This window comes from Carassius carassius, chromosome 4, assembly GCF_963082965.1.
Source record: "Carassius carassius chromosome 4, fCarCar2.1, whole genome shotgun sequence".
NCBI lineage: Eukaryota > Metazoa > Chordata > Actinopteri > Cypriniformes > Cyprinidae > Carassius > Carassius carassius.
In genome coordinates this window covers 9,233,692-9,256,219 of record NC_081758.1, presented here as the reverse complement: position 1 = coordinate 9,256,219, position 22,528 = coordinate 9,233,692, and the positions used below count along the sequence as shown (strand labels likewise).

Here is a 22,528-nt window from a genome sequence, read left to right as displayed (position 1 = left end):
TTGTTAAAATCTATTCACTGTTGATTTATAGGATTATAGGAACACACTTGATGCTAGAATGTTCATTGTTCCTAATACATTGGAATTAAACCAGTACATGAACAAAACTGACATCTTTATTTTTTTTCTTTTTAAAGTTTTAATAATAATAATAATTAACTTTTTATGGCCTGATTAATGAAATACATGGAAGTGATGATAGAATAGTTCCTTCAGAAATATTGATACAAGATACTAATTTTAATTTTAAGATTTTAATTTTAAGAGTATCTCCCTCAGTAATTTATACTGATGCTTTGTTTTAACTTGACATAGTGCCCTATACTGTAGTATATGAAGCGGGGCAACTTGTTAAATTGATACATAGATAGTTTTGTTAGCTAAATAAGAAAACTAAAGATGTACAATTTATAATTAAACGTTATCTCAAAATAAAGAAAATTTTTTTAAGGATCAATCAGTTTGAAATCTTATGTGATCAGGTATTGTTCTAAGTCTTTGTATTTGTCTTTCAAAGCAAATTAGTATTAATATAGTTTACAGTGCAAATTAAAAACTGTGCAGTAGTCTGCATTCAGATAACAATAAACATACAGATGCATAGCAACATAAAAATAAATAGAAATTACTATAATATAACATTTATTTTGCATCCATTTCAAATTTTCTGCACCTTGAGGAAAGTCCTCTGGTGAACCAGAAGTAAATGAATATTGTCCTCTGCTTCCATCTAGTGGGTACAGTGGCTTTTTAATCGGAAGGTACTATATTTTAGGAATCATCGTAAATTAGATATAATTTCAAATCTTAAAAACTCACAATTCATCTTGTGAAGACCGTTATGAAATTAGCCATTATGTTACCATGGAAATGCCAATGGAACTTTAAAATCTTTTAGCGGGCTTCTCCCCCTAGTGGGTGATGTAATATTACAAAATGTAAAAAAAATTATGATCAAAACTTATTGCCAAAATACATATCGTTGGAAATGTCTGTTTTTCACGGGTTCTATATTTGGTCCTAATTTGGGATAGAAGTAGCGTAATATTACAACAAAAATGTATAAATTAGTGAAAGGAAAATGCATCCCAAAAAAATTAAAATACAAAAATCTACATTTTTGGTACAACGCTTGAATATAATCTCTCAGGAACCTCTCACAGGTCTGTATTCAAAAGCTTTCAAGAGCTGGAATGTCTTGAGAGTAAATTTAGATGCTCTCTTAATACATTTTTATTTAATCCTAATATTAAGTTTAGGAGGGTGGATTCTACTGTGATTAATGGTAATCCGCAATTTATTGTGTTTTCCCCACAAACCACAAAATTTGATATAATGAGGTAGAATTATCAAGATGAGATAACAAAAACTGGTTTTACTATTTCAGTCAAGATTTTATTGCATAAATACATCACATACATTTTCAGAAAAAAGGTCAGAACATTGTTATTACAGATTTGTCAATAACCATGTGAAAATCTGATAATGTAAGTTTAATTTTCCCAAGATTCTTACATGACGCTATCAGAGCCATGATCTCATGTGAACACATGAAAACTCAACTCGAATATAGAATCAAATATCAATGTCAGCTATATCAGTAGCAGTTGGGAACTGTCACAGACAAATGCAACTATTTTATATGATATGCCAATAATAAATACAAACAGTCAACAATAATTGCACTATTTTTTTAACAACTTAATAATTGCACTATTTTTAACATAAACATGAAATACTTTGAAAGAGATGGAGAATAAAATTATTTTAATAATTGATAAATATAAAAAGATGGCAATGTCATATGCTCGTAGGTTTGCAAAATCCTATAAAGTAAGGCAAATTAGCTTCTTTATAACTAAGCAATGTGATTCATATTATCACATTTTCTCTTCCCTTTGGATAAATTGGTCTTCAATGGCACTGGTAATGTAAAAATATTTTTTAAATGATCATTGGTTCAAATGACATTGGATAATGTCACATCCACAATTCCTTCAAGTCCTCTGGATCTTCAGTGCCTTCATTAACATTCATCGGATGTTCAGTGCACTATAGAGACACTCTGATCAGCCACAGCGCAGGCGGCCTGCAGCGGCTCACTGAAAGCATGTCTGACTACATGCAACACAGACATAGATTCAGGATCATAGAACAGCAGGGTCTGACTGGGCCAATCCAGCAGCAGTCCCACTATCTTGAGCTTCTTAGCCACTTTGATACCCACATTACATCCATCGTGACAGAAAGACAAGTCTTCATCATAATGCGAGAGCACCCATGATTTTTTATTGTAGCCCAGTCGTGCAGCATTGCCGGACCCTTTGCGTTCTATGCTGGAATAGCATACACCCACTTTGAAGGCAGCACTCATGCCCACATCAAGTACCCAGCTGTGAGTTCCAGAGGACAAAGGTGGGGAGCAGAGGGCATTAGGCCAGCTGTCGAAGCGTGATGGGTCATAGAGCGGTGACTGACGCTGACGTTTGGGCAGGAAAGTTAAGGTGCACTGATCACTGGATAGGGAGAGAAGAGGACTGACCGTCTGAGCTTCAAAGTGTAGTGTAGTAAATCTTTGGGCTAAAGAAAAGAAAGATATGTTAAGAAGATGTTCAGAGCAAGACAATTTGAAGTTGAATGTAAGGGATGTAGAATGCCAGTGCTTGAAAATATTACAGTACACTGACCACGCTTACATAGTTATTAAAGTGAGAACTTTAATACTTGATTTTACCTATAAGGAATGCATATGTATTCTGCAAAAATTAAATACTGTAATGTAGACTGTACATTGTAGATATTATTGGAGTACATTTTACAAAAAGTACTATTTCAGTTTTTCTACTTCAAAGTTTCATGTTTAATTCAATGAATTACTTGCCTTTTCTTTGTTTGTAAAATGTACTACACATTTCTTAGTGAAAATAGTTTTTACACCTTTTTTACAGTGTAAGCATTCTGTAGGCAGGTCTGGGGAACTGAAGGGGGCTAAAGGAAGGTGATAAGTGGTCAACAGAAAAGTTAAAAGAAAAACATTATAAAAATAGAATATACTGTATATATATAAAAAAAAAATAAAACATAAAAAATTAGAAATAATTCAAGAATAAAGCAATTGAAAATGCTTAATATGTTTAATATTAATACAAATATATTTATAATATTTAAATAATCAGCAAATGGAACACGCTTTCTGGACAAATTTGATTGTGACTTTTGAATGAATGATTTTGTTCTGATAGCCACAATTCGTGTTTTCTTCAGGTTTATATATCTAACAGTATTCTTGATGATGCAACTAAATACAAAGTAACTACTTTCCAAATATAATTTTATGCAAATTTATAATATTAGTATTATTCACAATATGAATGGGTATAGCACAGGGGTCTGCAACCTTTGCGACCAAAAGAACCATTTTTGCTGTTCTCCCACCAAATAAAATTTGCCTGAAGCCGCAAAACATATTTGACCTTTAAATGAATAAAAAGCTAAACTAGACGTTTCGGTGTCTATCCAAACACCTTCATCAGCTGTAAAAACAGAAAGAAACTCTGGCAAATATGATGAATGAATTATTCTTTCATATATTCTCAGTCTATGAATGGCTTTCCGCGCTTAATTATCTCATAAGTTGTTATCAACTGTTGTTGATTTTGGAGACTTTATTCCCTGGATGAAGTTAAATTTTCTCTGCTCAGATTTCTGCAGTACTTCTGAAATGCGTTGCCAACCCATGTATAATAATTTGTATTATTTTATTAATTTATTTATTTTACAGAAAATGGGTCATCAAATTTGGGAATCTGTGGCAACAGAACATTTAAAAACCATGAGTATGGTGATCATATGATATAATGAATCTATCTTAAATTAAATCCTGTCTTGTGTAAATGGAAAATGCACTTACCAGATGACCCTAGCAGTAATGCACTGGCCCATAAACCCACCATGAGTTTACTGTCACTGCAGTTTCTGTTCAAAGTCAATTGTTCAGTGTCTCTAGGTTCACCAGCACCCTCCGCATCCTCGATTCTAGCACAGTCAAGTACACAATCAATTACCATATCTCATTTTATGTATTTATGTGGGAATATTATTGCATTTATTGCCAACTGAAATTACCTGTCATTTATTTCCTCATTGGAGCTCTAAATAAATAAATAAAATTAAGATAAAAAATACAACAATCAGTGATCACACAAATATAATTAGTCACATGAATATACTATTAATTGATTATGAACATCTAAACATAATAGATTTCAGAAACTGACTGAAACTGATTCAGAAGTGTGAAGTACTTTGCTACTAATTTTAAGTATAATTTTGGAGAATTTGCTATTAACTTTAAAAAATGTTTTGTTCTATTTATAACTGGAATGTCAATTATCTGTTGATATATTTGAAGTGTGCCCTGGACCCTTATGCTGTCAGGACAAATTACTTTTAATTTGATTGATTTGTTTTCTTAAATAAGTTTGAGCACTGAAATAAATGTAATTAAACAGGGGTTTTTTACCCCACAAAATGTATGTACTACTTTAATGAGATCACCTCTGCTGTGGTTTATCAAGAATGTCAGTATTTTATCCCAAAATTCTATTTTTTTTTAGGACTTAAAAATGATTCTCAACTATGTTATTAAAGATATAATAGAATAATTTGATATACCATTTTGCTTTAGGCAGTATGTGTGTCCATAAACGGGTTTTCCCACTGTATACAATGTAAACACTGTATCTAATTTGCATATTAATGTGTTCTTGGGGCAACATGTAATGAAAAAAGAAGGGTAATAATGGGTGTAATAATTGGCAAGATTTTCATAATTTCTAATATTTCCTAGGAATATTTATATTTATTTCTCTTTTCTTTTGTTGTGTCTCCAAAAATGCATAATAAACATGTTTCGTCCTAGTGCCCTCTACAGTGGACATGTATGAAATCAATGTCCTATTTTATAACATAAACTCCTATTTCGATTTGAAACCCCATGACATTTTCGTGAGATGTTGATTTGACAAAGAGATAACAAATTAGTCAGATTTAAATGATAATTACAACATATTATCATATTAAATTTAATTTGATCACTAAATCAGTGCCCAAGGAAAGGGGGTGAAACTTCCAAACATTTTGTATCTTTAAAAAGCCCTGAAATGTGCTCTGTACAGGACATCCAGACTTGAAACTGTGACATGCAAGTTCTCAGAGAAATTCACAAAAATATAATGACCACTACTGAGGAAAAAAAGTATATTCTTGGGTCTCATGAGCGTAATGCAAAAAAAAAAAAAAAAAAAAACACAGAATAGACTATAAAAAATATTATAAAGTTACTTTCTAATTCTTTAATATGACAAATTCTTTGAACTTTTAAATGTGTAAAGTGTTGACAAAATCCATACTTTATATTTGTCAAATTGCACCAATTCACTGTAATTTTACCCCCCAGGCTTCTTCATTCACTCACCAAAATCATGGTATCTGTCGAGTGTGTGAGTGTGTGCACCAGGCTGGTGCGTGTGTGTGTGAGTTTCTCCAGAGTGTGAGTCCAGTGTGCTCTCTGAGTGAGGAGGCACTGCTCCACTCGCTCCTCCTCTCTCTGTATGGCCTCTAGGAGACGCTGCTCCTCCTCCTCAAGAGCATCACGAACCACATTCACCTGAGCCAACACACGTTCCCTTGCGCTGTTTGCATCTGTCTATCAATTAAACAGCACAAGAGGCAATTACATCAAAATATTACACTATTATAACTTCAGTTCATCTGAACATCAAGGATGTAATGTTTTAACACCAGGTACATAAAAAATCATTTAAAGTCACACAGAATAGATTACCATGTCCAAAATATCACAGTCCAATAACTAATTATGATGTCCAATAACATCATTCATTCATGTAAAAAATTATGATGTCCAATAACATAATTCATTCATGTAAAAAAAAATCATAATAATACAGTGCATTTTGTAAGCATTGCCACTGTGTTTTATAGCTGTCCAGACGAATTAGTGAAATCTTCAGGTACCTGTACAGCTTTCTCTCTCGCTGTAAGCGTACGGTCAACGAATCGTTCGATCCGCAGGGCTTGCAGCTGCATTTTTTCACAGACATCCACCAACTGATTCTGTTTAAAACAAAGAAAAACCAAAGAAGAAAACTCACATAAGAGGCATTAAACCAGTAGTTTAGTAATATGTTTGTGGTATATGAAGGCATGGATATGATCTGAATGTGTCTATTGTTGAAAAAAAGGGTATATGAAAGTATTGAGGAAATGCTTGATCACACAGACAACACATTTCATGTATATGGGTTTTCACTTGTAATTGGAAGCACAAATGTCTGGATTTCATTTCAAGATCTTTTTTCCCCATTTAAAATGTTTGTGCCTGAAAAAAAAACACATTTCATGTATATGGGTTTTCACTTGTAATTGGAAGCACAAATGTCTGGATTTCATTTCAAGATCTTTTTTCCCCATTTAAAATGTTTGTGCCTGAAAAAAAAAAAGGCTGTCTGGTTTTGTATTTTCTAATGATGTCAAATACTTTTTATGGCCAGTGTATATAACACAAGTGAGTCTAGTGTTGGTTGGAGCTTTGCATGTATTTTGTAAATTGTAAACAAGAAACAGCACTGCATTGAAATACAAATTCTACTATATATATATATATAGTATAAAGTTTTAGGAAATCAGTTCGTGTGAATAAAAAAAATGTCCAAAGCAAAACGAATTAATAATAATAATAAAAAAACGTTCAACAGCATGGTTACTGCCAGAAAATTTTGAAACATACTTTGTAAAAGGGAATAGATAGAAACTTAATTACCAAAGTGAATGATCTGATTCCAGTGATCAAATAATAATAATATTGATAATAATAAAAATAATAATAAAAAGCAGCGTTTCTTCATCCCGGTGTGTAAGGTTACTGACATAACGAAACTAACCACACCCTCCCCATAAGTAGGCCTAATTGCATTTAAAAAAATAAAGTTATTCAAACATTAGAAATTTATTTTAAGGGAATAGCGAAACTTATTTATTATTTATTTATGTTATGTACATTGAAACTTATTTATTATGTATTATAGGCTATTTAACTAATTGTGACTCACCCTTACTACAGTTGCCCGAGTAACCAGATCTGTCACCGTGTGACCCTGACAAGATCCATCCGAAACACATTTCGAGCAGGCCAGTCTTCCTTCTGTACTGCAGTACAACTGTAATTCGCCTTCATGTACTGGACACAGTTTCGCTTCGCCTAAAGCCGATAAGGAGGCTGCAGCGCTGCCTACATGGTTCTCCGATTTCTCAAATTTGCGCAAAGATTTTGTCGATGATTCTCCATTTACTGTGCCATTGGTGTGTAAAGACTGCCCACTGCCTCCACATATATTTACTTGATCTTGAGGTTTTGGAGGGTCGTCCAGATGAGAATTAGTCTCCGGGTCATTGACATTCAAGGACACCGTTGTCAAGTCACAAAGTCTATGTCCCGTACTCATGGCACCGAGAGATAATAATATGGTTAGTTACTTTTAGCAGAATAAAACACGAAGAGCTCGTCTGGTTTCGTTGATGTATGTACTGTAAAATACCCGTAGCGCAGGTGTATCCTGTTTTAGAGCCCTGCCTACCTGTCGCAGGTGTATTACACGGAAGTGGAGAGGTTGTAGATTGCGCAAGTCTGAAATTAAGTTTATATATATATATATATATATATATATATATATATGAATAATAACTTTTGTTAAACTTGGGACTCGTTCTTGCATCTCTATCTATCTATCTATCTATCTATCTATCTATCTATCTATCTATCTATCTATCTATCTGTTTTAGCAATATGCTAATTTTTCATCTGATCTTGCATGTATCATGTCTGGTGTTGGTTTGAAATTAGACAGAACTGTTCTGTTAATATGTAACTCTCCATGCTCCAAACCTCCACAAGTTAATTTTCAACACAGTTACTTATATGGTCTTTATACATTTTTACACATTCATTTTCACTTTGCAGCCTTTCTCTTTTTGTTGTGAACTATACTGACTCAACTTTTTTTTATGGGGTGGTATAATCGTTATCAAGGGTGCATTATGGGATTGATTGAGTGCAATCGATAATTGTCCACTATTATTTCTGACACCACTACAAATGACTGTCCATTCAAATAGTGTAGTATATATGTGTATAGAGGATTTATTTGGGTATCATGATTAGATTTAAAAAAAAATAATTAAAAGGATTAACCATAGTGTCAGTCTTTGCAAGAAAAGATGGGTCAAAGATGATTTCAAGTTTCAACATCTATCATACATAATATTGAAAAAAAGATTCAGAGAATCTGGAAGAATCTCAGACCATGTTGAGACTTAAACTCACAACCTTCTCTTCTGGTTTCAAGACTCTTTAACCATTAGGCCATGACTACCCCCCCACCCCTTACGTTAAGATGCGCAATGAGCCATCAGATGGAACAGCATGATAAATCATCATGCTATTGTGTTAAATACAATGACATGGCCTTGGGAGTACTTAAAAAATATTGTCACTTAATGTAGTTGCAAAAAGGTGGCTAGGTGTTCATCTAGCCAAAAACAAAAAGAGACCATCCAGACTTCTTTCAGCAACGAGTACAAATGCCAACATCTGTCATCGTATGGGGGTACATTAGTGCCTACAATCCCAATATATGCCTCAGCCTCAATAGTACCTTCATATGCAATTCACCCATGACTTGTATGTGAAGGTACCTTTGAGGCTGAGGCATATATTGGGATTGCATAGAGACATATGCTGACATCTTGGTTAAATGCCAGGCCTCAATTTGCATGTGCAACAACAGCATGGTTTCGACAGTGGATCTGCTTGACTTGCCCTCCTGCAAAGGACTCTTTGAATATGGTGCATTATGAAGAAGAGAATAACAGGCATCTGTTCCAACTTCTTGGAGTGTGTTGCAGCCATCAAAATCAAAACATTTTATATTTACAAAATTAAATTAAGCTGATCAGTGAAAACATTGGAGATATTTCTTTTGAACTTTTGTCAGTTAAATAAAGTTGAAGAGAACAAATCACCATTTTTTTATTTTTTTTATTTTACAAGAGGACAAGTCCCAACTTTTCTGTAAATATAGGGTTGTACAACTGGCTAATTTGAATGTGTCCATTACACCAGCTGAGCATTGTTTCACGCTAAAATGTTGTGTTTTAGTTACTTAATGAAAAGGCACGGTTATAAAAGGGGCAGTTTTTGTTGTGAAATTTCGTGTTGTGATTAGACAGAGCGGTCATACTTCATCGCAAACCTCTAAAATGCCACCTTCATAGGCAGCATTCCAAGGCAGGAATCCATCAGGGCACCTTGGAATCCAAATTCTGCTTTACTTCTTGTCACCTCAGGTTCTGTTAGGAAATGGCACAAAACAAAAAACTAAGAATATTTCTTGAAATAATTATTTTCCTAAAAGAAACCAGACTGATTAATAGAATTTAAAATACCCTTGTATTAAAATAAAGTTTTTTTCCCTCCCTCTCTCTCCCCTCTTCTTCTTTTAGTTTTCTGTCAGTTACAGGCCAATGTTAAGGTGCATACCTCCAGCAACTATATGGGAGTGTGTAACATCATGATTTCATTATGATCTTAAATTCTTCAAACTAACCCACTTTCTTGCATAAAAATCATTATTGCCTTGATAACGTAATTCTGATCATTTTTCTATTCCTAAAACATTTTCTTTGCAGTTTCAAACCTTACATTTGTCTGTGTTTACTTTATTCATAAGAAATAATGTATTGTTAAGACTTGTATGTCCTAACCATAGTCTTGCATAATAATAATTTTCTCCTTTCTATTTCTATTAACTGTTCTAACTTTGATCTTTGAATTCTGTAACATTCCCTTCCTGTATTACCTGAATCCCAACTTTTTTCCCAAAGTTTGTCAATGTTTTTTTTTTTCCTTCACTTTATAATATCTATAATGTCACTGTGATTTAGAGCTTTTTTATTATTCATTTATCAGCTTCTTCATTACCTACTATTCCTATGTGTGCTGCTGGTATACAACAAAATTGAATATCTACTTGCAGTCTTTTCAAATTTAACAACACTGTATATATTTCTATTAAAATGTCATCTCTGGTTGATTTACTATATACTTTGATGTCAAACCTGATAGAGTGGTGTTCTGTGCAGACTCAACAGCAGCATTGAAGATTATTATAGTAATAATAATCTTCAATGCTGCTGCTGAGTCTGAATAGAACACCACTGTCAGGTTTGACATCCTCCACCCATTGTAAACCCAGGTATATTGCAACAAATTTAGCTGTATATATAGTTACATTATTGTATATTCTTTTACTGTTCTGTATTTTGAACTCTGGAATAGCACTACCCACACCCACATGCTCATTACTTGGATCGTTAGAACCATCTGTATATATTTCTATGGATCCATAATAGTTTTTGTTTATGAATTCTTGTACAATATTGCATATATTTTCATTTCCCTACTCCAACCATTATTATTATTTTTTTTTTTCAATTATCCCTATATTAACCTTAGGTTCTGGGGATATCCATCTCTCTCCCCTCCCCCAATGTCACTTGTGTTATTGTTTTTCAACTTCCCAACCATTAGCTCTACGCTCCTATCCAGTAGTTGGCGGGTATGCTCCAATCAAGTTGGTCTGCCAACAGCCATTAATACCAGAAGAAGATGTAAGTTGCCTTTGGTGGTCAGTTTGTGTGTAAATGTATATTTCTAACTTTTTATGTTTCTAGCGAGAAAACCGTGATAAGTAATTAAATATTCGTTATCACTAAAAATAGTATTTTGTTGTAAATTATTAAATCGTTCCGCTCTCTCTGAAGCCTGTCCGAAATCAGATTCATGAGGTGTCTTTGTGCAAAAACGCTGCCTGCAAAGTCATTGCCTCATACGGCAGCAAGTCAGCTGCCTAGTGCCTACGTTTTCGGATGCAGCCTGTTTATCCATGATACGTCAGCATAAGCATTAAATACCCAATGCAAATGTATTGACGATGCACAGCTCTGATTGGACAAGTGGCTGTCAGTGGGCTTTTACGATTGGTTTACGTTCTAAGTTTTGTTATTCCCTCCCCCAGAAGCGGGCAGGTTTTTCCAACGCGCCTCTCAGTGGTGCATCACGGAGGTTTGGAAGCGGGCGGGGAAGACGCGGGCAACGACTGACCCTATTACACTAAAAATTGTACTCAGGGTTGGCTTGCCCGGTCCGGTTTCCAACCTAATACCATCATACCTACTCTCACGTTTCATCCCAGACCTGACACCCCCTCTAATGTCGGATTTCAAGCTTGGGATTGTTCGACTTGGCCGTGTGGCCGGGAAGGTGAGCTGAATCCTCGGGCTGCCATGTGCGACGCGAAGGGGAGGGGATCCGAGAACCGTGAGCTAAATGCTTGTGTTTAACAATTAAGTGGCAGATTTGTCCATGTGATATTATCGACTTTGGTCAAAGAGGGATATATGTAATATAGGTATGTAATTGTCGTCGAAACGGGTGGATTTATAATCCTTTTTGAGCCGCCTACTTTTGCTGTGGTTGTGCCTGCTAGCGTGGCTATAGCGCTGCTAGACGGCTGAGGCAAGAGTTCGCTAGTTAGCCAGGGAAAGTCAAAGTTTTATTTTTCCGTTTACACTTGAATAAGGTTTTAAGCACATAACTGTTCCTTTTTCTCAATTTATATCAGTTAATACACTGCCATCAAGTATGGCTCAGAGAGCTCTGAAAATGCCTCAACCAGGAACCGACAGCAGCATGACAACCGGCATGTCGGCTGTGATGAGCCTTAGCACTGTCCTTACACGGTTCATCTGTCAAACATTTATACAGTCACTTAATCTCAATCGCCTTGTAATGTATAGCTAAACCGTCTGCGAAATGCTGTCAGTTTATTAAAATTTATTAACATTTTCTTGCCTCAACCTGAACAAACCCAAGCGGTTTCTGGGATGCCAGGCCGCTCATGCCATGACACTAGAGGGCAGCCGGTAAATAGATGTCCATAGGGGTTAAACAATAGTAGCATGTGAGAAGTCGAATGAAAGGAGGCACAAACGAGATGCGTACTATATAATGATGCCCGTTTTATGTTGTCATAAGACGGAATAGTCTGGTCGGCTGAATTTGCACACGTGTTTCTCCTGTGATAATGTGAAAGTTTGCTTACTTTTCATCTGTTTTATGCTCATTAAATTCTGGAATCTAATGGCATTTGAAATAGTTTTCCATATTATTTTACAGACCGCTACCGATATACTTTACATATAGATTAAAAAGCAGTTTTAAAATACCAACAATTAACTTACCTGTCCAAATTACCAGAAAGCGCGGTATTGAGTAATCATACGAGTAACGTTAGGCATTGTTTCTCAGACAATAGCGATGTCTGATTCGTAAATGGATTGTTTTTTAATTAACCGGCTTACCTGGTTTGCTAAACCTGTATGAGGTGCTTTTACCAAAAGCATCCTAGTCTGTGGTCGCAAGTTCCGTCGTTTTCAATTCAGTACATCAACAGTACAGTACAGGCGTTTCCCGATACCATAGTTAAACATAATCGAAAAGTTAATTCTATGTTATAAGTTTGTTTTAATTTATAAATATATATATATATATATATATATATATATATATATATATATATATATACATATATATACATATATATATATATATATATACACACACACACACATTAACTTTTAATAATAGAAACTAATAGAAAATTTGCCAAAAAGTATGGGGACCCTAAAATGTATTATTGTATAACTTAAGTCTTTAGTGAGAAAGAAAAAGGATTATATTTTGTATATTATTACACCATTTTGTTTTTTTTTAGACAAAGTACACTCTGATTGATGAACAAGACATACCATTGGTGGAAAACTATGCCTTTGAGGTGAGAACTCATTTTGTATATGTTTTTTTTTTTTTTTTTTAAGTTGATTGCTTTTTTCCTGTGAAATTCAATGCCTGCATGTCTTTATTTTCAGGCGCGCATGGAAGTAGATGCAGATGGTAATGGGGCAAAAATCTTTGCTTATGCCTTTGACATCGGCAAGGGTAGATGGGCTGGTCGACCACTCCATGAGTTACTCTGGTGAGTGTACTGTTAGAGCCATTGAAGTTCCCACTGGTTTTTCACTGTTTACGGTCTTAAGATATTCGGGTCGCAATTTGGGCATTTACAATGACAATTGCATGCGATTAATTGCACAACCCTAGTACAAACCTTGAAGACGCTGTAAATAAGTAGACAAATGGATGTTTTAAGTAGTCACATTTTAGTGTATTTGTTCACAGGGAAAAACACAGAGGTGGAATTGCACCAAGTTTCCAAGTAGTTCACATAAACTCAGTCACAGTGGACAACCGTCTAGACAACTTGCGTCTCGTTCCTGTGGGATGGAGTCCCAAACCAGAAGAACTGTCCAGCAAACAAAGGTAATTAAAAATCCATACATTTAGATTGTAAGACATAAACATGAAACAAACAAACAAAAATAGTGATGAACTGTACTCTACTTGTCTTGTGGGGTGTTTTCTAAATTATCCCTGTATAATGTCCTCTCTAGAGAGCAGTCGCTATACTGGCTGGCCATCCAACAGGTTCCAGCAGACCCAGTGGAAGAGCAGTATCTGGAGTTGAGTCGCACACGCTACTACAATGCCAATGGAGAGCTGGTGGAAGAGGAGGAGTGCTCCTGCACCTACTACGAGTGTCACTACCCACCCTGCTCGCTGATTGAGAGGAGGGTCAGTATGATGTTGAGAAAAGTCATTCTAAGGTCTTTTGTTAAGTTTTTTTTCATGTTCAGACGAGGTGTAAATTTACATAGTAGGTTGTAAGTACATCTGTCCTTTATAGTTGAGCTGGTGCATTCTCAGGTTGTCCAGAGTTTAAAAAAAAGCAGGATTGGACGTGAAAGAATGGAAGTAAACGCAGCCACATAACCCTCACATAAGCCTTTTTTTCCTTTTTTAAATGCAATGCTTTTAGTTTGCAAAATAGCACAAGGAGCATGTCAACAGTCATATATGCTGGTGTATATGGAAATGTTTATCTTTTTGTTGCACAAATTTATGCACCATGTTCAGATATATTATGCTCTTAATTAGCTAATATTGATAGTATGTTTTTCAAAAAGTTGTCACTTTACCATGCTTATTGTCTTTATCTCATTTATTTGAATAGTGACAATTTAACTAGTGTCTCTGTCTTTTTACCTTTCCAGCTGAGGGAGTTCAACATCTGTGGCCGATGCCAAGTGGCACGCTACTGCGGCTCACAGTGCCAACAGAGAGATTGGCCGGCCCATAAGAAGCAGTGCCGTGAACGTAAACGGGTTCTGGCTCTGGAGTCTGAGCCTGAGCGATGATCCCCCTCTACCCCAATTTGAAGAACGATGGTCACAGGGGGTGTGGGATGAGACTGAGTTGAAATGCAAAAACTGGCTGGTAAGATAGGGGACAATTTTGGTATGTTGGATGGGCCTATTAGGGGGGAAAAACATACTTCCCAGAACTTTCATATCTCCACAACTTGTCTATGGGGATTATGGGAAATGGAGTTTTTTTGTTGTTGTTGTTGTTGTTGTTCAGAGGGAGGTCTTAAAGGCTCCACCTGCTGCTATGGATGTGTGTTTAATGAAGAAAAACACCATGCCGTCATAACTCTCTCTCTGTGGACTGCATATGAGTAATGACAGTCATGCGCTGACTTGTTCCATCCGCCCTTCTGTCATGAAGTGTTAGCTGCCGAGGGACAAAACTGCTGTACAACTGATGAGATGGAATATGGACCTCTTCACTGTACTACCCTTCCTCCTCCTCTTCTCCCACTTGGACTTCTTGTGCACATAACCTAGCACATAGTCATTCACCTGCCATACCTTCATTAAGTATAAAGCCAATAGGTGTGCAAAACCACACCACCAGTATTGTGTGTGCAATGCCATTATTGACTTAAGGACATGGATAAAGTGGTTAATTTTTCTTTCTTTCTGTCTTTGCTCTATGGGATTTCTTTTAAGCTTGCAGTGTTGGGGAGTATGCCTTTTGGGGTTGGGGGGGCTTCTATCTATTTTTGAAATGCATTACAATCCTATTTACCCTTCCCACTCATGCCATGTTTAATTTCATTTACCGTAACAAGCACTCAGTTTAGAGGGATGTCCTGGGAAAAACTTGAAAACCCACATGGAAAGTTGACCGATTCATGTTGTCAACGTGTATTTGGATGTCTAAAATTGTCATATGGGTCCCCGTCATTCAATGTTTAGTCGTGTTGTTTGTCCTAAAATATTTGTCAAAAAAGTGAAACTTATGAATTGACTTCTTTTTTTTCTCTTCTTGATACAAAAATTTGTGCACACAAATTCCAAGTGTGTCTTCCTCTTACGTCAAGGGCAACTCTACCAAACTGTGATGTGCACTCACAAATAAGCATGTACTGTATAATAGACGCATACATGTGATGTTTGTCTGTGTTCGTTTTCTAAATAATTTATTTATCTGGTTGGAGTTGAACACTGTGCACTGAATATCCTCACTTTGATCACTTTTTCTGAGAAATGGGATTTTAGGGTAGGTCGGGGGTGTCTGTTCTTTTTATTTTTTCTAAGCTATTATCATACAAACATTAAATGCATAAATATGTGAATGGACAAAGTTTGTGATGACTGACCATCTCTTGTCACTGTAACATAAGTATAAGATTAATGAAATAAATTCTCAATTGTGTAAAGGTTATTTTGGTTGCATAGTGTCTGTTTTGTCTTTTGAGGCTAAAACATGTTCCTTGGTTTTTCTTTTCACTGAACCAAAAATGTGTACAATATGGTTATAAAGATGTGTTAAGTCTTTGCAATTTGAGTAATTTTGAAATATTGAGTGCCATTTAACGATCTGAGTGAAAATCAATCTTTAAAAGCACATACAGTGGCCCTGAAATGTATAATGATGTTTAGATGGATTGTAAGAAATGCAGACAGGAAAATACATATTCAAAATGTTATTTTTTTTCATGTTAGGGGTGGACACCTGAAATGGCAAAATATTTTTTTATTATTATTTTTTTTTAATTTTTTTTGACCAGTTGGTTTAGCAGAAATGTTAAGATGTATGTCAGTACTTGGAGTTCACACGTTTTGTTCATCACATTTACTATGAACATATTCAACTGACTTTTGACTACATGTACCACATATGTTGTCTTCATTTTTATTAATTTAATTTATTGCTTCATTTAAAATTTAACAGCTATGGGAACTGGAGGGGTGGTTATTTAATTTGTGTATCTTCAGGCAAATGTTTTCAAGACATCTTGAATTGTCTTTAAATGTAATGATCAGTAAGTTATACACCTCCAAAAGAAGCTAATGGTACGGTTTGAGGAACTCCAAGCAGCAGACGATGTCCCGATCTATTTACGTCGAGACCCTGTTTTTATACAGTCTATGGTCAAGACCAGTTACCTGAGTGTTCATTTCATCAGCGAAACTGTCGGAATTATATAATTTTTATAACAAAAAATAAATATATAACAAATCACATAATTTGCATCATGCTGTTGTTTTGTACATGATACTGTAACACAATTATACAGTACCATTATAGTGGTGCTTACTGATTTACTTGATATTCTTTAGGGTAATGTAAATAATTCATTTGGTAACACTTTAGGGTCCAATTCACTAATAAGTAGTTGCTTATTAGCATGTCTATTATTAACATATTGGCTGTTTATTAGTGATTATAAAGTACATATAATGCATGACATCCATAATCCTTCCCTATACCCTAAACGTAACAACTACCTTATAAACTATTAATAAGCAGCAAATAAGGAGTTAATTGAGGCAAAAGTCATAGTTAATGGTTAGTTAATAGTGAGAATTGGACCCTAAAATAAAGTGTGACCTCATTTAATGCTGTGGTATATATTATATATACAAATAACCACAATATTATCATATACCATCACTGCCACAATACATTTTTAAGGCAATAGCGTATAATGTATTAGGTAATATTAGGTTAATAAAAGTATTAACGTCATTGTCAAGATTCAGCCACAGTAGCCTAAATTTTTGAAGCAATCTGATAATACTGTACCTATTACTTTTCTTCCTTACTACTTAGTTTTTCCTTTGTTTTATTGATTGATTATATATATATATATATATATATATATATATATATATATATATATATATATATATATATTAGTAGCAGTGTTGGGGAGTAACTAGTTACATGTAACGGCGTTACGTAATTTAATTACAAAATTATTGTAACTGTAATTAGTTACAGTTACTACGAAAAAATGAGTAATTAAATTACAGTTACTTATGAAATTTTTAACGATTACAAAGGGGATTACATTTGATTATTTACACACATCCACATACAGATTTAACTGATTTCTTTCCCAAATTGCACTGACTATTCTGAGACATACCGCCCTAATAATTTCCGGGATGCGGAAATACAGTCATTCATAAAAACGGAATGCCTAACGCGGACAGAATATGCCACATTTTGGATGACTAAATCAAAAGTAGGTCAGTAGCCTACACTTGAATCAAAACATGACATCGACTAGTGTCTGTGAATATTAAGCCCCAAAAATGCAATATATGACTTGCACATTCTGCCTGTCTGTGGAAATCAGGCGCGGACTGGACATCGGGAGAACCGGGACAATTCCCGGTGGCCTGGCAGCCGATTTTGCCCCACTATTTAATATCATTATTGTATAATTGCCTGCCGAATGTACTACTAAAGCGATCATTTGCGAATCCGCCATTTGATAATTAAATCTCTAATAAGTCATGAAGTGTTAGTCATGACTCGCGCGCTCTCCGCGCCTCCGCCAAACGGTTTGGAGTCAATGCGAGAGAGAGAGAGAGAGAGAATAAAGTGGACTGTGGAAGCGCACAGCTGGAGCAGAGAAGCAGAACTACACTGTTCAGGGTTTCAGGTCAGTTTCATCTGTAAAGATGCTTTTTTGTCTTTGTTTTTTTATTTATTTAATCAAGCAGCAGCACGTTGCTCATCAGTCATCACTCAAAATAGGCTACTATATAAAGGACATAATTATTATCTGTAGTAATGTTACAGTAGTAATTTAGCTGAAAAACAATCAGATTTTTTTTATAGGTTTAGGGGGAGCTACGGACAGACAACAACACAACCCTTACGAAAATTAACATTTTAATATTTAACTATAAATCCAGAGAAAATGGTTACTATTGTTTAACTGTGGTAACCAAAAATGTAAAATTATTTTACAAATGTATTTATTTAAAAATAAATACAAATCCATTTGCAAAAAAAACAAAAACAAAACAAGGTTATTTTACTTTTATATAGGCTAATAAAAGCATGTTTAACTTTTGTAAGGGAAAAACATGACTCGTGTACAGTATTAGGATTTATCTATAAAGATATTGTAGTATTGTAGAGTATTGTATTGTAAAGTATAGTTTTGTTAAATCTTGAGTATTAAAGTCATGAGAGAGATGGATAACAGGGCAAAAGAAAGAGACTGTGGAAGTGAAGGTGCAGTTCAGAAGAGAACTTTTAATTATTTTGCATGTCCCCAAATTAAAGATTTAAACCTTTTTTATGTCAGGTACATACAAAAAAATAGTTTTGTCCATGAATTTGTTTGTATGAGTTAGAATTTTCCAGTCTGAATTTTTTTCCCAGTCCGCCCCTCCTGTAAATTAATGGCAAAGACATGGTTTCATTTACTACACATAGGCCTACTGAAGCTCGCAGTGTTTTCAACCTCTGCCGCCTCAATATAGGAGTACACGAGCACATAAACACAATTTCTAGAACTGCTCTGTGTCACTTCATGTGCATTTTACTTATTTTGAGAAAACTATCATCATATACAGAGACAGCAGTTTAAAAAAACACCAATGTTTCAGGAGTTTATTACACAGAATACGTCACATGCTTATTAGATAACTGTATTTAAGTTGATGTATATACTTTTATTTATTATTCTTTAATTTTCACAAATTTAGAAAAGTAATCAAAAAGTACTCAAAAGTAATTAGTTACATTACTTTAATAAAGTAATTGAAAAAGTTACACTACTATTACATTTTAAACAGGGTAACTTGTAATCTGTAACCTATTACATTTCCAAAGTAACCTTCCCAACACTGATTAGTAGAGACCAAAAGTTTGGACACATCTTCTCATTCAAAGAGTTTTCTTTATTTTCATGACTATGAAAATTGTAGAGTCACACTGAAGGCATCAAGGGCTATTTGACCAAGAAGGAGAGTGATGGGGTGCTGCGCCAGATGACCTGGCCTCCACAGTCACTGGACCTGAACCCAATCGAGATGGTTTAGGGCTGAACTGGACCGCAGACAGAAGGCAAAAGGGCCAACAAGTGCTAAGCATCTCTCGGGGAACTCCTTCAAGACTGTTGGAAGACCATTTCAGGTGACTACCTCTTGAAGCTCATCAAGAGAATGCCAAGAGTGTGCAAAGCAGTAATCAAAGCAAAAGGTGGCTACTTTGAAGAACCTAGAATATGACATATTTTCAGTTGTTTCACACTTTTTTGTTATGTATATAATTCCATATATATTTCCACATGTGTTAATTCATAGTTTTGATGCCTTCAGTGTGAATCTACAATTTACATAGTCATGAAAATATAGAAAACTCTTTGAATGAGAAGGTGTGTCCAAACTTTTGGTCTGTACTGTATATATATATATATATATATATATAGCGATAATTTTTTTTTGTGTACTAGAGCTCTGTGTCATAATAGAATTACCTTGACCTGGCTTCTATGTCCAGACACCAATCATGTGTCCTCTGCATTGTAAATTCTTGTTAACCTTGCTCAGGAGGACAAGGGTGAACTTGTTAAAAAGGTTCTTCAACACTGCAAAACAGAACTGTGCATAGATGCTTTACGAAAGTCAACTGCCTCATGGTCAGTACTGCAATTTTAATCATTAGACAGGTTAAAACAATAGCTTGGTTCTAAATTACACCTCTCAAAACTGAAATGATGGTGTGCATTAACATTATAGAATATTGACACTACTGGCCAATTGCAGTTAATTTGTACAGTCATGGTTTATGTAAAAGTTTTAAAAATTGTAAATTTTATTATTGAATTTGACCACGTTCTAAATTATTTTTTACAAAGAAATAAACAATTATTTGTTATTATTATTGTATATTTGTAATTTTTTTATTCACGAAAATATTAGTTGTTTATAACATGTAAACTTTTTTAATTCACTGTTAGAAGATATGCTCTGCTCAAAAAGGAACACTTAAAGCTGAAGTAGGTAACTTTTGTAAAAATATATTTGTGAAACCTGTAATTATGTCCTGACAGTAGAATATGAGACAGATAATCTGTGAAAAAATCAAGCTCCTCTGGCTCCTCCCAGTGGTCCTATTGCCATTTGCAGAAATTCATCCGCTCCCGGTAAGAAACAACCAATCAGAGCTGCGGTCCGTAACTTTTTTTGTGTTCAAGATTTACAAATTGTATATAATAAGCGAGTACACCATGAATCCATTTTCCAAACTGTGTTTTTAGCCTATCCTGAATCACTGGGGTACATCTATAATAAGTGTTTATATTTGGACTATTTTAGATTGTTTCGGGGGTACCGCGGTGGAGTAACCCGGTACCTTCATAGATCTGATTCTTCATAGACATAAACAGAGAGAAGTAGCTCCGGCTACAATGTTCTTCCGCAAGAAGTTTTGTTTATTAACCGCTAGAGCGTCAAAAGTTACGGACTGCAGCTTTAAATCATTCACTGGATCTTAATGAATGAAATGCTCAAGTTATAAATATTTTCCTATATAAATTGCATAACTTATTGAAAAAACCAAGAGGCGACAATGGTTAATGGAAACCAAAATTATCAACCTATTGAGGAATGGATTCAAAATCACTCTTAAAAAAAAGAAAAAAATTTAATAACAGGCTTCTCCAACTTTCATGAATTTGAAGCAACTCAAAATATGTGTCAGTAGTATGTATGTCACGTGCCTTTATACGCTCCTGACCATGTATAGGTATGCTCCTGATGAGGTGGTGGATGGTGTCCTGGGGATCTCCTCCCAGACCTCGATCCAGGCTTCAGTGAGCTCCTGGACAGTCTGTGGTGCTACTTAGCAGCTCCGGATGCACCAATACATAAATGTCAAGCTGATTCAAGTCTGAGTAACGTGAAGGCCAATCAATGGCATCATTGCTAGGCTGTTGGACAGTGTTTTCTCTACTTCCTGTTGGCCTTCTGTAGCAAATTGTAGCTCTGTGTAGCTGTTTTTATTTTATTTGTTTTCTCTAGAATCTTTATCTTACTATCACTCTCTGTTTTTTAAAGTGGTAAAATATAACTTAATTCACACCATATTTCTGATATTATCGATCAATCTTATCAGATTAACTTTGATCGTTCACTTTTATTTTATTTCCGTGAGTGCAGTACACCTGCAAAGCGTTAGCACTCGTTAGCTTGTCATTAGCGTTTTCATTCGAACCTATCGCTGTTTTCATTTCTCCTCTCCCTCGCTCCAGTTTTTCACAAGTTCATCAAACAACCGCAGTAAGAATTTTCATCAAGCACGGTGAGTAATGGCTTCTCCTATCATTGTTTCTTGCACCTCTTGCCACATGTACAGTTTATCTATCTCTGTCGCTGATGAGGGATTCACATGTGATAAATGCAGGGAAATAGTTAGGCTGACAGAGAAGATTTCAGAATTAGAGACACGCATCCAAACTTTAATTGAGGACAGTAAAAATGTTAGGGCTCTAGATACGTCTTTGGATGCGTCTAGCTCAGGGATTCCTGTACATTGTTCGGTTCCGGAAACAGAGCCCCAGCAGCAGGGCAACTGGGTGACAGTGAGGCAGCGTAGTCGTGGGTCAAAACACCGCTCTTCTGTTCCGATCAGAACATTAAACAGGTTCTCCCCACTCAGTGATGCACCCACTGAGAAACCTGATGAAAGTGCTCTAGTTATTGGTGATTCTATTGTACGGAACGTGAATATAGAGACACCAGCCACCATAGTCAAATGTTTACCGGGAGCCAGAGCGCCTGACATCTTGGCAAATTTAAAAGTGCTGGCTAATGCTAAACGTAAATACAGTAAGATTGTTATTCATGCCGGCGCTAATGATGTTCGACTTCGCCAGTCGGAGATCACTAAAAATAACATTAAAGAGGTGTGTGAACTTGCAAGCACTATGTCAGACACTGTAATATGCTCTGGTCCCCTCCCTGCTTACCGTGGTGATGAGATGCATAGCAGATTGTCATCACTCAATGGCTGGATGTCTAAGTGGTGCCCACAGAATAACATAGGTTTCATAGACAATTGGACGAGCTTTTGGGGCAGACCTGACCTGTTTAAAAGAGATGGTCTTCATCCCTCCTG

At 35.4% G+C, this 22,528-nt stretch overlaps 2 protein-coding genes across 3 annotated transcripts; one reads left to right on the top strand and one right to left on the bottom strand.

The window, feature by feature from the left end:
- Positions 1-1,373: 1,373 nt before the first annotated feature.
- On the bottom strand, positions 1,374-7,670 carry bspry (B-box and SPRY domain containing). The gene is made up of 6 exons (XM_059546118.1): positions 7,131-7,670; positions 6,037-6,135; positions 5,477-5,707; positions 4,126-4,151; positions 3,911-4,035; positions 1,374-2,580 (listed from the first exon to the last, which is right to left on the bottom strand). The coding sequence occupies exons 1-6, from the start codon at positions 7,521-7,523 to the stop codon at positions 2,045-2,047; spliced, it is 1,410 nt and encodes a 469-aa protein (XP_059402101.1). The 5' UTR covers positions 7,524-7,670; the 3' UTR covers positions 1,374-2,044.
- Positions 7,671-11,143: 3,473 nt separating this feature from the next.
- On the top strand, positions 11,144-15,823 carry zmynd19 (zinc finger, MYND-type containing 19). 2 transcript variants are annotated; one of them, XR_009429143.1, is made up of 7 exons: positions 11,144-11,398; positions 12,912-12,971; positions 13,066-13,172; positions 13,376-13,516; positions 13,648-13,828; positions 14,308-14,530; positions 14,675-15,823. XR_009429143.1 is itself a non-coding variant. In XM_059546110.1 (6 exons), the coding sequence occupies exons 1-6, from the start codon at positions 11,348-11,350 to the stop codon at positions 14,449-14,451; spliced, it is 684 nt and encodes a 227-aa protein (XP_059402093.1). In that variant the 5' UTR covers positions 11,144-11,347; the 3' UTR covers positions 14,452-15,823. The 2 variants fall into 2 exon arrangements, 1 of the variants encoding a protein (XP_059402093.1); XM_059546110.1 differs by having other exon boundaries at positions 14,308-15,823.
- Positions 15,824-22,528: the final 6,705 nt, after the last annotated feature.